At 42.6% G+C, this 16,339-nt stretch overlaps 1 protein-coding gene across 2 annotated transcripts in view; it reads left to right on the top strand.

The window, feature by feature from the left end:
• GRB2 (growth factor receptor bound protein 2) overlaps positions 1–15,777 on the top strand; it is a 55,634-nt gene extending 39,857 nt beyond the window's left edge. The window contains exons 3-6 of one of the 2 annotated variants that reach the window (XM_030961849.1): positions 4,946–5,043; positions 9,436–9,558; positions 11,876–12,044; positions 13,435–15,777. In XM_030961849.1, coding sequence (XP_030817709.1) covers positions 4,946–5,043; positions 9,436–9,558; positions 11,876–12,044; positions 13,435–13,620 — 576 coding nt within the window. In that variant the 3' untranslated portion in view covers positions 13,621–15,777. The remainder of the gene's footprint in view (positions 1–4,945; positions 5,044–9,435; positions 9,559–11,875; positions 12,045–13,434) is intronic. The other variant, XM_030961848.1, reaches the window with a different exon arrangement.
• The last annotated feature ends 562 nt before the right edge of the window (positions 15,778–16,339 follow it).

Here is a 16,339-nt window from a genome sequence, read left to right on the forward strand (position 1 = left end):
TCCTGTGATGCCATTTACAGTAAATTTGCAGATGTGAGAAACAACACCTCACTTTTTAAAATTTTAAAAGGTTTATTGAACCACAACAAGGGACTGAATAAGGAAAAGGGAGAGCACTGTGTGCTTAGCTGCAGCCAGAGGCACAGGGCCCACACTGTGACAGCCCCACTGTGTGCTGTTGGTAATAACCCACCCCCAGTACCTGCTGTTGGTAATAACCCACCCCCAGTACCTGCTGTTGGTAACCCAGTCCCCTGGGAAGCTGAGCGCTGGTGCAGATGTCACTCTGCAGACCCAGCTCCTCCTTCATCCCACCTCTCTGTGCAGTCCTTCCTGCTCAAACCTTTCTGATGGTCAGAGATCAACATGCAACATTACAAAACTTTTATATAAGAGAACCAGATCTTAACAGAACTTCTTACATTCAACATTTGCGAGAGCCAACGTCACACTATGCATTTATTACACAGAGAACAAAAATGTTTTCTGTTGGGCTGTGGTGAACTTGCTTTGTTGAATCCAGACCGTTTCCCTTGAAGCAGTTTTTACTTGCTGGTTTATATGTAGTTTGTAACTCTCAGAGCAGAAAAGGAGCCATTTTTCTCTGAAATGAAAAACAATGTTAAAGCACCTCTGCTTTAACACCCTCTCTGAGGGTAAGAACCCTGCTGCCAAGGGCTGTTCCATCCTGGGACAAGTAATTTCCAGGTTTAGAAATTCAATTGCAGAATTGCTCCCTTTGAAACATTTGTTCACTTAATAAATTTTAATTCCTGCCCTAGTTTGAATGTTGTGAGTGCTTTCCTTGGATGTTTTAGACTTTGGGAATGTTTTTAATGTATTGCTTTGTTTTCTTTGCGGCATTGTCAGTGTGACTTTGTGGAGGAGAAAAACTCCTGTTATTGCATTGGCAATAACAGGTGCTACTGCAGCAGTTGTGTTACACTTTGTTTCAGTTAGCACAGTAAGAGTCCCAAAACCTTGGAGTACAGGGAAAAGAGAAGTTTCAGCCAAAACTCAGAGCCCTCTCTGAATAAATTTTTTGGGGGGTTGTCTCTCCAAAACTGAACCATGCTGATTAATTTGGCTAAATTCACAGCACATAATATTCAAGGCATTATGTTTAGTTTCATGTTTGCATATGGGTGTCAGCTTGAGAGCTGAGCCATATCTGCTTGTTATGTTCCTTGTGCCTTTTGTTTAGTGCCTTGTGTTCCTGACGGTGGTTTGGTTTTGAGAGGTTTGGGACTGGTGTACAATTCCCGACGGTGTGCTTGGAAATACTCGCTAGGTAGGAATTGAACATGGCTGGGGATGGTTGTTGTATGTGAACTGTTCTAGCTGAAACTTGGGAACTGCCTTGCTGCAACTCTTCTGCGGTGCCTCTTCCCCATTTCCATGGGAACAGATGGGCTTTTGTTGATAAGAGCTGTCATCAAACTGGGAAACTGCCGGGTGCAGTTGAGCCACTCTTACTGTAAAACAGGGCTGACTGCGGCTGAGGACATCACATGGCAGCATGGCTTCAAATGGAGGGGATAAAAATATCCTTCCTCCTTCCTCCTCTCAGGCACAGATGCCCCAGTGTGAAAGGAACAGTCACTATGGCATAGACCTGGTTGGATCTATTGCCACCATGGGATTGGATGCAGAGGAATGCTTTAGGTTTTGACCTACCCAAAGAGCAGCAGTTTTGAACAGTCGATAAAAAAAAAGTGTTTCACATTTTTTGCAGATGTTGAAGGCTGTCCAGTTTGGAGCAGTGAATCTTGAAAGTTTCATTTTGTTACTTAATTTATTTGTGGTTTTGTTTTGTACTTAGCAAGTTATTAAGAGCAAAATCTAGTGATGCATGTGGGACTTAGATTAAATTTTGTAGCTTTGGTAAGTCCAAGGAAATCTTACTGTAATTCAGTTAAGAATAATTATTTTTCTTAGAGTCATAGCACTGTGTTTTAATATCCAGATGATACATTTTAATATGATTTATTATCTGGAAGTCACTTGGAGATATAGAATAGATGGATTTACTAGGCGCTTTTCATAAAACGTTTTGCAGTAAAATGGTTTAATTACTTAAAGTCAGTTCTTTCATTTCAGTGGATTTATGATTTAAAATAAGAGAGCAATGTCAGATGTAAACATCAAAAACAGATACATTACTGCTCAAGATTCCTATGTGTCTTCCAGACTTTTTAGTTACATTTCACTAAAGGATGTTAGTGGCGTAATTTTTTTTGAAAGCTGAAATTTTACAGGACAGTTCTGCAGTTTTCATGATAATAGCTCCATAACTTCATAAGAACTACCAGAATTCCAGCATGTGACTGCAAAGTTGTCCTGAATTTAAGGCACTTCAGTTCAAGTCAGTTTTGCTTGGCTAAGCATTGGGGGCAGCTCCAGGGGTGTCTGACTCTGTCAGAAGAAATGGTTTTGCAGATCTGTGTTGTGGAGATGACTCCTGCTGAAATGGTACGGGAAAGTGGAGCTTTGGAGAGCAAACAGTGTGTTCTGTTCTCTCTGGAAGAGCCAGAAAGGGGAAGCCAGGGGTGTTTACAGGGTGAGTGTCTGTGCATGAGCTCTCCGGTCTGTAACACAGGGCAGGGATCCCTGGCTGCCCGCCAGGGTGTGGATGGAGCTGTGACAGCTCGTTAATGTGATCCTAGAAAGGACAACGGGCTGTGAAGATAGCGTCCACCTGGGGGAGTGAGGCAGGAAAAGGTCTTGGGAGCAAACTCAGCAGCTCATGTGGAGCTGTGGAGGGCTCATCACTACAGCAGAAGTCCCCTGAACAGGTTGGACGTGCAGATATGTAGGCAGTTACCTTACCCTGCCTTTAATCAGCTATTTTTTATTCTGGTCACAAAGTTTTAATGCATCCCTCAGCACTGCTCCCTCGCTGTCATTTGGCTTCAGGCCAGGCATTAATGAGTACCCCAAGCCCGATGTGATTTGGCTCCTCCAAATCTATTAACATATCTTCAGAGCAAGATAAAACTCATTAAAATAATTTACATTTGGGCGTTAGAATTAATGATAACTTTTTAATACCTACGGCCGAATCCCCAAAACTGTGGCACTGTCCTTCAGGTGAAACTACAATGTACCCATTCTTTCTGGAAAAAGAACAGACTGCCAGATCCCTTAACTGCTCTCTGATGGTGATGAAACGAGTCTGTAGCACATGAGCTTATCAAAGCTCATGGGAGATATCTCTGATAAAGGAATGCATGCCATTGTGTAAGATTTGGTTTGTTAGAAATCATATTAAAATATGTTGTATTTGAGTTGTGTTCTATTGTGCAGGACTCTAGTGAAGGCAGCTTGAGGTACAGAACAGCCCAAATGACTGATTCTTGGAAGCTATGTGCTGACATCTTTACATGACTGAGTTACAGATCTGGGCTTCAGCTCATACCCTCCCTGGTCTCTGCACAATTCACTTTTACACACCTATTTTTGATCTCTGTCATCCCTGTTCAGTCTCCCAGAACTCCTCCTGGTGTCTCTCCCTGTATTTCATGTTGAGGAATCAGTCCCTGCCCAGGTTGCTGTCCCACAGCTCCAAGGCAGTCCAGCAGACATCAGCTGATCCAGGGCAGCTCTCCATGTGTGAGTTCTCATCTCAGAGCTGTAACAGAGCCATGCTTGAACTGCTCATGACCTGTGCTCAGATGATGCCAGCTAAAAGACTGAACTCTGCTGTGCATGCTGGAGCAGTGCTTGTACATAAATGCATGGAAGCCCAAAGTAGTAACTGCACAAAAGACAGCTTGAATGTTTCATCCACATGTAAGTACTTGGGATCTTTTAAGTGTTAGAGCCTCTTTAGCTGAAAAATCCAGAAATGGGCCTTAAAGATGGATGTCTTTGCTCACCTAAGTTCTGTAGATGTGGCCCTGCTGCTGTGCTATCTCCCCAGTGGAAGTGCTGGCACCTGGGGAATGTACATCCCATCAGCCTCTTCCCTTGGGAGTGAAGGAACATCCAAGTAACTATTAGCCCCTGTTATTTGTTGAGGAAGTTCACATTTTGTTCTCTTTTATTTGCCACATTTCATTTCAGTAGGTTTTGAGGTTTTTCTCTGTCATACATAGCAGTCAGCAGTGAGGCAGATGTAGGGTGTTGGTGTGTCAATTTTAAAAGGCAGCAAGCACTGATCTTTGGAGTTTAATTTTCTGATGCACTCTAGTCAGCTGTAAGAATGAGACATGCACTTGCAAATTTTTGTCTGGTTTTACTTTTTCTTTTTTTTTATTTCCTCTCACCACCCTTGAAATAAAGAAACATAATGGCATAGCAAAGGAATTAGTTTGAGGGTTTGTTGGACATCTTCACCATAACTCTGTGTGTGTAGTATGTGATCTCTGGATCTGCATTCGTGTTTCTTTCTCTTTGCATTTCCTCATCTTTCTGCATTCAGGCAATGTTAATCATGTGATACTTTTGTGACTTGAGGCTTTTTTTTTGTGTTGACAAACACAAAATCATCTTGAGGAGAGGTAGTTTCAAACAATATAGCATGGTTTTATTTACAGAACATAATAGAATATTGGAGGGACTGCTTTCAGTCAGTGCACCAGGCTTGCCTATTGCAGCATACCAGTTGACAGAAATTCAATGAAAAATAAATCATCAAAATTTTTAGAGCAAGTATGCTTTGAAATATCAATTTGTGCTTTTTAAAGCTACCTTTTTATGTGGCTCCTCTCTTGTGACTCCTGATCTTTCATTCACGTTCAAAATTACAGCAAGAAAAGTATCCCCTTCAAAAATAAAAATAAGGAATTTTGTTCATCTACATTTGCTGTTTGAATGTGTTTAGCTTTATTAATGTAAAAAACTGCTCAACACAAATGGGAAGAATTAACCTGGTACCTTCATCAGTCTTGCTTGTATCTTGAACGTATGTCAAGCTTAATTTTTGTTTGCTGCCTTCCTTCAGGTTTTGAATGAAGAATGCGATCAGAATTGGTACAAGGCAGAACTCAATGGAAAAGACGGCTTCATTCCCAAGAACTACATAGAAATGAAACCCCATCCGTAAGTAGAGCTTTTGGGATGGGCTCTCTTGGTCTTACTCTGGGCATCCTCGCAAACAGAAGGATGGTTTTCTGCTAAAATTTTACCTGATCCACCCAAATGTACGGACAGATAAAGGATGGCTGGTGAGTTATGTGTCTCTGGCTGTAGTGTTTGCTTTAACTCCTCTCACAGCAGCTGCATAGCAGGGTGTTTTGGGAGGCTTTTCTGGTGCTTGCTCTGGTGGTTTTTAGAGTCAGACAGAGCAATCTTGGAGTTAGCAGCCATAAACCAGCAGAAAATCCTTGAGTAGAGAGTTTGCACTACCACTGCCCCAGGAAAAGTGTCTGTGTTCTTGTGATGATTCTCAATTTTACTTACTGAGCAGCTAAGAGTAAAAATCATGGCATTCACAGCTCTGCGAAAGGTGAAGGGCTTTTGGAGCTGAACTTGTAGTATGTCTGTCACATCCTGAGTATAGAATCACAGAATTGTTTAAGGTTGGACAGAACCTGTAACAGTCATCTGGTCCAACGCCTTCTTCACAAAACAGGCTGACCTCAAAGTGCTGTTACACAAGTATTGTTGCCTTGAACTGCTGCTCCAGAGAGCTGTGTTTGAGTAACTACTTCAAACCTTTCCCCCTAGGTGTAATGAACCCAGCCTATGAAAACTGTAGCATTTCATGATTGGGTATTTTCTTTATGTCAGTTCATGTGTTTCTGCTGTCTTCTGCTAAACTTTGGTTCTCCAACCTTTGAGATCCTGTGACATCTGAACAAGAGCAGCAAGCTCTGGGTAAGAGATTCAAAGGGAGGTTTAGGAGGGAGAAGCAAAACCTGTAATCAGGGGTTTTACAAGAAGCTGTAGCGTTTCATTTGCTCACAAAAACTGATGATTAATGTAAGCGTTGACTGTCATTATATAATGAAGATATTGCAGTTAAATGCAATCAAGAATTATTTTTCTAAAGGCCCTTTTGAAATAGCAGAAGGAAGCTTCTGAGGGCCTGGCCCCAAGAAGGAAGAAGAAGTGTCTTACTTTAGGGCAGCCAAGTGGGAAGTGAAGCAAGGACACACAAGAAAATTCCGAAATTTTTTAAAGCCTTGTTTTCTGTAGTAACATGTCTGGTTTACCCTGATTGTACCAGTCCACTGAGGATCACAAATCCACATTGCAATGTCTCTCATATTGATTTGATGCTTGTACCTTCTCATGACAATTTTCCAGGCATTTGAGTTATCCTGCAGTGATGTCTCCTATGATGATCAGTGTATTCTGTGATCCTCCATGGAGTTTTGTTTTAGAGGAATAGAGTTGTCAGTTTTTCACTTTTTTTTGTATCAAAAGGGAATGAACAATATTTCAGCCCGCAAGTGGGCAAATTTGGTAGTGGTTTTTAAGCATAATTAATTTGATTTTATCTGAAGATGTTTTAAACTTCTGATGGCATCTGGATGGAGGCAGTGTCATGTGTCAGCAATGCTGGGAGTCTTAACTACTGCATTTGAACAACCCTGGGAAATGATGCAAAAGTTTTTATGGCATAATGTTGGCTTAACTGTAGTGCAGACCTCTCTAGTCATACAGGTCATACAAAAAGCAAACTGCAGGCAACTGAGCAGTGAGAAAGAGAATGTTCCTTTACTCAGAGTACCATCAAATTGTTCTCAAGAGGTTTTGGAAAGAAAGCAACTGAATATGGCTTTAAATCCTGTCCTAGGATCCAAAACTTAAATCTTCCAACTGCACAACTGGTATTAAATGCCATGTTTCTCCTTAGCTGTATTTTGCAAATCTTACAGATCACTTTGTAACTCTCAGCAAATGAAGCTGAAAGGAAAATGTGGCACTTTTCAGTGACCAGATTTACCTAGGGATTAACCTGAAGGGTTAATCTGAATTACCACCTCAATTAACAAAGCAAAGACTGAGCAGAGCTAGGAAGGACAGAGAAGAGCTACAGGAAGCTCTGGGCAGGGAAGTTACAGTGAAGGCACAGCAGCACCTTGCTCTGGAAGGGGGCAGGGGAAGACTTTGCTGTTTATGAAACACACCATGGATCTGATCCTGGCTATCTCAGGTCTTTGTGTTTGTTATCAGCTTGTCCTGAGGATACTGCTGAAGTCTCACTTTGCAGCATTGTAATTTCTGTGGAGGAACTCGGCCAAGTGAGATGATTGTGCGAAGTGGAGCCGAAGGAATTGCCAAAGTGCCGATGGAGGGGAGGCTGGAAGCGATGAGAACCTGTGCTGTACAATCAGTGCAGCTCCCTCTGGCTGTGCAGCATCAGCAGGAATGCCTGCTTTGCTTCTGCAGTGCTGGCAGGATGAGTTTCACCTGCATTACAGAGCTTGTTGGAGTCAAGCCTTATCAGGCTTACCCTTCAGAAGAAAAGTTGTGGGAATGTCGTTGTCACTTTCCCTAATTCTCCCCAAGTGATTTTTGACGTGCTGTGGTGTTTGTTAATTTTTTCACACATTCTGTAGCAAATATATGTGCACAACACTTCTGCTGCTGTATAACTGCGTTCTTAAGTAGACAGTAACTTTGTTTCGTCTCTGGGGTTTTCTGTTCATTTAATTCAGGTTCTTTTGCTAATGTGGTAGTAAAGCTACAAAACTGCAAGGAAGCTTAAGAATTGTGAAAGATTTTTAGTCTTTCTATTTGAAGTGCCTTAGAAGCAGCTAGCAGCAGAAAACTTTCATAGCTTGCCATTGTCACTTTGGAAGTGTTATTTCATTTAAAAGAATGGTACACTTCTACTTTGTAGTGATTCAGTAAAATTTAGGGGGAAAACAGGTGAACTGTGGAGGCTTCAGGAAGGATTCTATGAAGCTCTTTCTGGCTTTCCTTCTTACTTTATAGAGAAAGGTGAAGTTGGTTTTTGTTTGTGTTTAAGATTAAACTGTCACATGAGTAATTGAGAATTATTTGAGAACTAAACAGGATTAAGACACTTTGTAAACAAGAAATATGGTGAGATATCACATGATATAAAGCTTGCTTCAAACAGCATTTGGCAGAGAGAGAATTCAGGACTTCCTTGTCTTTCTGACAGTAGTGCCAAAAGCCCAGGAAATTAAATACTACCTTTGATTTCTGAAGGAGTTTCACTTAATAGTTTCTCCTGGTTGATTTTTGTGGGCAGCATGTGCAGTGAGGGGCAGATGGGTCTCCTGTGGTGGTCTGCCACCACCTCACTTCAGGTACCAAGAAACAGCCCAGGTGCTGAGCCACCCAGAATGTACAAAATACCATGAAATTCTTAACCACTGGGAATAGGATGGTTGAGGGAGGAAGCTTTTCCTTTTTATTCCAGGGGATAAAAACACAGCAAGAGTTTCAAGCAAGGGGAGTATGTTTGGTAACCAAGTAATCAGTCCTTCTTCAGCTCTAGAGGTAGTTTCCCCTTACAGAGATAGATCTGGTGACTTCTTGACGTCACAAGAGCTCCAGCTTTTCTTAAGAATGACTGTTTCAAGAAGGATTCGGCAACTCCTGCCTTGTTGCTGCAGCAAAACCTTCACTGCAGACAGTTGGCTGTGTGAGTGGAGCTCTTGTTATGAAATGCTCTCCTCTAAGGTCAGCCATCTGCATGGGTGTGGGTGTGATAAGTGCTGCTGTCCTGTGTGATCTGTTCCTCAGAGCTGAAAGCTCTGCTTTTTAGTTGTGAAGATGCTTCTGCTTTTCTTATGCCATGTGACCTACCACTCATCCCTTCTTTGCCTTTAATCTTGGATTAGTCTAGAAATGCAAATGTAAATGGGGGCAGGGATCCCGTGACCAGTCTGTTGGTCAGTGCTGATGATCTGGTGGCCTGAGGTAGGTTCAGCCTTGGTGTCATGGTCAGCCTATGGCTGGTGAGAATTTTGGATGTGGTTTTCATGAGGCTGCTCCTTCATGTGACTCTCCTGTGAAAGCTGCTGGATTGTCCTGCCTGTGGGGGAAAGCAAGAAAAAAGGCTCCTGAAACAAGTGTCATCAGCATCTTTTCTGGAACAGAATCCATGCCTAGCTCAGCACTGCTCTGCAGTGGGGCGGAGAGACCTTGAAGGAACTTTTCTCACTTGGCCTGTAAGTGCAGTCCTGGCACCTGCCTCAGCTTTCTGACAGATGATACTTGTCTTGGACCATAGGACTCTGGTAGGGCTCAGAGATTGGACTCTGGGCTGCAGGAGCAAACAGCTGCTGGATGAAGATACTGATTCTCTCTACTGAAGTAGATGTGTCTTACCACCTGATCTGAAAGAGACAAGAAATTGATTTAGATACAAAATGCACTTTCCACGTGTGCAGGATGGGGCAGTGCATAGACAAGATCTTGTTTCCGGAGCTGTGGTGTTTCTGGCCCTTCCATGAATGGATTAAAATTCTTAAATTTTCCTATTGTTTTCTTTTCCTCTCCACACAGGTGGTTTTTTGGAAAGATTCCCCGAGCGAAGGCTGAAGAAATGTTGGGCAAACAGAGACACGATGGTGCCTTCCTCATCAGGGAGAGTGAGAGTGCTCCTGGGGACTTCTCCCTCTCAGTCAAGTAAGTCATGCCCAGGAGCAATTGTGTGCTAATCAGGCATCTACTGCTCCTTTGGACTGGTGAGTAAAGGGCAGGTGATTGTCAACCCTGAGGAGCAGGAATAATCTCACAGATGCCCTATAGCACTCCTGTTCTAGTGATATTTATTCCCTCTCTAATAGAACAAACATCTTTGCTCTGGTTTGCAGTGAGCCCACAGGACTGACCTGGTGGCACGTGGCTCACACAGGCCCAGGCAGTGTCTGGTGGCCTCTTTGTGGATCCTATTCCTCCCTCTTACAGCCACAAAGCACCCAATGTGCACAACTTCCCATCCTCTTTCACTCCTCCTCTGCAGTGCAAGTTATTACTTTATCTTCCCTCTGTGTTGTACATTTGCAAGTATATTTTTCTCTGCTTGGCACATGGTTTGCTAATATTCCCACTGACTAGCACTGGACATGGAGCTGTGAAACCAGAGGTCCGTTCGAACTCTCACAAGTATATTCCACATGGCTTAGGAAGAAGTTCTTCTCTTTGAGGGTGGTGAGGCTGTGGCATAGGTTGCCTAAAGAATCTGTGCCTGCCCCATTCCTGGAAATGTTAAATGCCACGTTGGACAGGGCTTTGGAGCAACTTAGTCTAGTGGAAGATATCCCTGCCCATGAGAGGAGGGTTGGAATTAGGTGGTCCTTAGGTGACTCCCAACACAAGCAATTCTGTGATTCTCTGAAGTGCTCAAATAGAGCTATTAGAAACCTGAAAAGATATGTGAAGTAATTTAATGTAGGATGGGGATGGGAGGGAATCTGTCCTCAGCAGGTTGAATTTGACTATTTTGGTTTTTTAATTATTTTCTGCAATCTTCCCCTTTTCTACCATAAATAAACAAGATTTTCTTTAGAATCCTTACGACATTTTTATTATTCATGTGCAATTTCAGCTGGCTCTATTTTCTGTGGCTGTCAGTGATCCGTCTCAACAAGATTTGTTTATTTTTTTCTGGTCATCTTTGGTTTGTAACCAAATTTTTGTCCTTCTGTACAGCAGCACTGAATCATGCAAGCAAACTGGATTAAAGCCACTTATTTTAGATATGTTTATATTTCTGTCTAGGATAGAGTCATCCAGGCTGGAATATTAGATATGAATGGAAGCTTCAATTGCAGAAAGTGCATTCCTTTAAGAAACAGAAAATTACAATGGCATAGCTGGGCCTGCCTGTTCAGCCTGGTGTTGCCATCTGGTGGTAATGTCTCAGTTGGGTTTTTTTCCTGTGTGCATAATTTAGGAAAGTCCTTTTCCTAAACAGTGATCTGTAGGATTTGGAATGGTGAGAAGCTCAGAGACTGAGGAAGGCAGAGCAGAGGCAGCACCCAGGAGTTGTTTCAAGGCAGTGTCTGCTTTTCCCAGTGATGTATAGGTGTCATGCATGCCAAACGGGAACAGTTGTCTTCTGTTTTCGGTGTTTTAAGCTGAAGTAAAATTACCAATGTGCCATTCATCTGGAAAATCCCAGTGGACCTCGCCAGAGTTCCTCTTTATTCAGAGTAAAACTGTTGGAAATGTAGCTTCAATTGAATGCCATCGTTTGTCAGAAGAAACATGGAATTTGTCTGTTAACACAGAATTGGAGTTGCTGGTTTATGTGTGCAGCATCATCTTTGAACACTTTGGGGTTTGAGGGGTTTTTGTCTGTTACATTCTGTTTTGGGGGTTTTTTTAAAGACCAGAGAGGTCCTTTTGTTTCATAAGAGAGCCTTTTGCACAAGTCCATTCTGGTTGCCAGAGGAGCCAATTCTGCCCTTCCTGGGGCAGTGTTTTCCCAGGAATTTGCCTGTAATGGGACTGGTGCTTTTGCATTGCATTGTTGCACATAGGCAGTGGTGCTTTGGGAGGGAGGGACTGGGGCTGTGAGAAGCAGAGGACCATGGCAAGAGTAGCACAGACTGAGAGTGGCTTGAGTCAGTTGTCAAACTGCTGGGTGTGAAGAGCTAAACCAAAGTGCTTGTGCTGTTTATCTGACAATTCTGTGTTTGAGGATGGGAAGTGGAAAGCACCAGGGTGCAGCTGTGTTGCTGTGACCTTGCAAAGTCCCTGGCATTTGTCCTTGGGATTCTGCATCATCATCATCATCAATACAGGTGACAGAATATGTAGCATACATCAAGAAGTATGTGTGATTCCAGTTATGGGATTGCAGCTGTGTTAGCAATGTCATTGACAGTTTTCACTGTGCCCCAAAGGACCTTCTTGTTCCAAACTCTGTGCTGATGATCCCAGAAGGAGTTCCCTATGGCTAATAATGTGCTCTATGTTCTTCATTCTTTCCACGCAGGTTTGGAAATGATGTGCAGCACTTCAAGGTGCTTAGAGATGGGGCTGGCAAGTATTTCCTTTGGGTGGTGAAGTTCAATTCTTTGAACGAGCTGGTAGATTATCACAGATCCACCTCTGTCTCCAGGAACCAGCAAATATTTCTCCGGGACATTGAGCAGGTGCCACAGGTAAGAAAAGTAGAGTGTCCTGTGAGGCACTGGTGAGGCTATTGCAACCAGAGTCTGAAGTGGGATTGCATTTTAGAGTAAGAAAGAAGCTGACTTGATTTTTTTACCTGTGGAAGTGTATCTTTAGATCCTGCAGTCAAAATTTTACTGATAAGTAAGCTGCATTCTTGTGCAATGCCTACTTCCACTCCTGGTCTCCCTGAAGTTGAGGCAAAATTATTGTTGCTGTTTGAATGTTTGACTTGTTTTAATGTTTTAGATTCTGTTGCAGGAAGATAATTTGATTCCTGTGAATTAAAAATGGATTTGCTCCTGTTTTAGGGCACAGTTAAAAAGGGTAGGGAAGTGCTCAGTTAATGGTTGGACTTGCTGATCTTAGAAGGTGCTCTTCAGCCTAAAGAATTCTGTGATTCTGTTCTGATTTATACCTGATCATAGCCAGAAGTGCAGCCCTCAGTGAGGCTTTGATACTGGGCTTTCCTGAAGAGGTGGTTACAGCATATGGAGCATCTCTGGTTTGGATCTAGCCAGTGTGAAGAGAATCCAGAAACTGTCGTGAAGTGCCAGCAGAGCAGCTTGTGTATATCCAACTCTTTATTTTGTTCCATTTCCCAGGTCAATCAGAGTGTTGTATTTCATGTAACTGCATGTTTTGTCAGTTCTGGGTAAATCCTTTTGCTTCCTTGTACAGCATTCTGCTTCTAGCCTGAAGACAAGGATGTGGCATTTGTGCAGCTGTCCAGGTGCCACTGGCAACTTTGTCACAGTTTGTCTGAACTTAACACTTGGCTCTGCATGGTCAGGTCAGAGATAAACAGAGTGTGAGAAACCAGCTGGCTGAAAAGGACAAGCATGAAGAGAACTTCCTGGCCTCACAATTTTAAGACTGCAAATATATTTTAAATTAACTGTTAGCTTTTCCATCAGAAAGGAAGACTTGCTGACCAGGCAAAATGTTCTGTGACAGAAGAGTTAAGGAAAATGTGTAAAATGTCAACATTCAGTTCTTAGGGGTAACTTTGTGTAGATCAATAATAATTGTGCTGTCAAGTATGAAAACAGGACAAGTAAACAGCAATATTACTGTATTGCTATAGAACACAGATTTACAATAGGCCACAAAGAGTGAAAAATGCTAGAAAAACATCAGAATTATCTGCTCTATTTCACCTCTTTCACAGAAACTTGACATTTTTCTGAGGTGTTCTATAGCCTGTCCATTACTGTTTTAGCACCTCCTTGCAGCTGTTGGGAGCTGGCTTGCAGGGAAAGGGAGTAGCCCAAATGTTTATTGTTAATCTTCGGTGTAAGACAGCTTCTGCCCGCAGGAGCAGGTGCCTGGAGTGCCGTGGGTGATTCTCACTGTGTATGTTTCTTGTTCCCCTTTCAGCAACCAACATATGTTCAGGCCCTGTTTGATTTTGATCCCCAAGAGGAAGGAGAGCTGGGCTTCCATCGTGGAGACTTTATCCAAGTCCTTGACAATTCTGACCCCAACTGGTGGAAGGGAGCGTGCCGCGGACAGACGGGCATGTTCCCACGCAACTACGTGACCCCAGTGAACCGGAACATCTAGAGAGAAATATTAGAGATTATTTAAGGAAACCAGAGAAACAGTAAATACACATACAGAGCCTAACTGCAGCCAGTGACCTAAAAATCACACGGCGGTAAAACCAGAGTCACCTGTCACCGTGAGGTGATCCTCCTTCCCTCAGAACGGAACTTCAGGGGCGGGGGGAAGAGTTCAACTTACACACCAAAACTTATCTTAAAGGAAAAAAAAAAAGGAAAATAAAAAAAGGAGAGAGAGAGAAAAAAAAATGAAAATAACAAATTTCCTCAGCTGCTCCTGGGTTATCCCCTTTTATTCACTCTTGTTGAAAATGAGTGTTTTAAGGTCACTTAAGGTCTCACCACAACTCTTCTTGTTTCCCCCTCCTCCTCTGTCCATCAGTGCATGAAGTTTTAATGCCATATAAAGTCCTAGCCAATGCAGTTAAAGGAAAAGGGAGAAACTCTGCTGGTATTTTCTCTCTCTGCAAACGGTCTTCATTTGACATGAAGGGACATGAGAGAAGAACCAAGTCCACAGTCCTGCCTTTAAAAAAAAACAAAAATCATCAGTTTCTGCTTTTGCCTTCAACATTCAGCATTTCTTGCCTGGGAAAGATGAGGTGTTAATCTAATTTTTATTGTCTCTTCTCCTTTGGCACTTTCTTCTGAAGCTCAGCAGCTTCCAAACAGAGGAAGGGAGAAGAGTTGTGTGGCTTTTTGTTCTCTTTTTTACTTTTGAGTCACAGAGCTGCTTTGAGAAACTCCAACGTACAACTGAAGTCTATTAATGCTGTGCTGACAGCTTTTTTGTTTTTTCTTAAAGGTGTACGGTTGAGCACATTCTGTAATTTTTTCCATAGTGCCTTCCCCTTATTTTCTTTTTTATTATTTTTTAAGTTAAAAGGACAGTCCAGAGCTTTTCAGAGGATTTTTTTTTCTGCCTATGTGTAAATAAATACTTTGGGGGAAGGGGGCAAAGGAGGGTGGTTTTATCAATGGACACTTGAGAAAAATCTACAAACAGAGATGGAGCTTTAATCTTCAGATTTGTCTTACTGTTCAACTTCCCTTATTCCAAGGAAAATAAAATCAAGGCATTCAAGTGGCAACTTAGGCTGCTCAGAGGTGGAGAGCTGCAACCAGGAGCCTCAAAAGAAGTAAGAGAAAGGGGAAAGTTCTGATGAGGGAAAATGAGGAAGAATATTTTGTGGAGGGAGGGTTAAGGGGGGAATTTGAGAAATAATAGCCCTGAGATGTCCTACAAAATGTACATTCCTTTGGTGGAAAACTTCATAATGCAGAGAAACCTCAAGAAATAGTGCTTGAAAAAAAACTTTACGCTCTTAGTGAATGTTTCTACGTGATGCATGTGATCAGCCTGTCTCCTCGGCCTGGATAGGCAGTATTTGCAGTCGTGTTGCTCTTGAGAAGTGGAGTTGGCATCCCTGTTCTCCAGTCTCTCCTCCCTCCTCAGGTCAGTGTTCCTGTTGAAGTAGCTCCCCGCCCGCTCCCGTTCACAGCAGGCTGTGTGTGACTGTTCTCCCCGCCCTGCACCCCGGGGCGTTCCTGGTGGCCCTTTGCTCCTCACCAGAACAGTGTGACATTAAATTGGACAGAAGGAAAGCAATCAGCCCGCAGCGCTCTCTGTGCCAATCTTCAATTGCGTTGTTTTTCCCTTGGTGGCCGTTTGGCTGGATCCCTTCACCCCACCAACACACCCAACCTGCAGCGGAGATCTCCTCCCGCCCTGCTCAGCACGGGCAATCTTTTGTTGGAGGGTGCCTTTTTTTGTAGTAAGTGTTACAAAAGTTTTACTCCTGAGATGAACTCTGCCTTACACTTTGATTTTCCAGCAAATGAAAGAGAGAGCTACCCTGTAGAGTATTACTTTTCCCCCCTCTCCTTGCTAGCTGTCACTCACTTTCTTCCCACTTTGTAAAGTGATTGGAAAAGGAATCTATGGCATTCTACACCTGGACCATTTGATTGTTTCCTTATTTTGGAATTGGTGTATATCATGCAGCCTTGCAGACATATGTCTTGTGTGTGTATATATATTAAAAAAATTTTCTGTGTTTAAATAAAAAAAAAGGCCTATGTACTTAATCCTTTAACTCTGCAGCAGCATTTGGTAGATAGTAATTAACTGTGAATAATAAATATACATTGAATTCTTCACTTGAGCATCTGTCTGTTATTTCAGTTAACTGACCAAGCTATGAGTGAGCTTGTAATTCAGACACTTCTGGAGCCTTTTGCTAGAAGGGGGAGGTGGTGTTGGGCTGGTGTGAGCACAGCAGCCAGGCTCAGGCTGTTGTGGCTTTGGATCTGCTCCATCAGGGCCCTGCAGATTGTTTTCACTTCTGTTACCTAAAGAAGAACGGCTCTGTTGGAGTAACAAGGTGTGTGGGCAGCTCTCTGCAGCTTCTCCTCAGCCTTTGCTAATGGTCAGAAAGTACCTGTGAGCGTGAATGGTGTAGTCAGTGTTAACAGGGGATAGGAAAAGGCCTACACTGGAGTTTTCATTGGTTTTTAAACAGTTGCTCTTAGTTACTGTGTTTAAATACTGATGATGTCAAGGTGGAAATGCCTGGATACTTCTACAATTATTTCTTTATGTTTCTTTTTTTTTTGTGCCAGAAGTCAGTGTGGAAAATTCACTATGTGGTTTGAAGTGTTTGGCTTTCTTTGTAATGCTATAGCAAAACGTACTGCTCAAAGTGGCGTTTTACTGTACG

The sequence above is a fragment of the Camarhynchus parvulus genome, chromosome 18 (assembly GCF_901933205.1).
Source record: "Camarhynchus parvulus chromosome 18, STF_HiC, whole genome shotgun sequence".
In the NCBI taxonomy this organism is placed as follows: domain Eukaryota; kingdom Metazoa; phylum Chordata; class Aves; order Passeriformes; family Thraupidae; genus Camarhynchus; species Camarhynchus parvulus.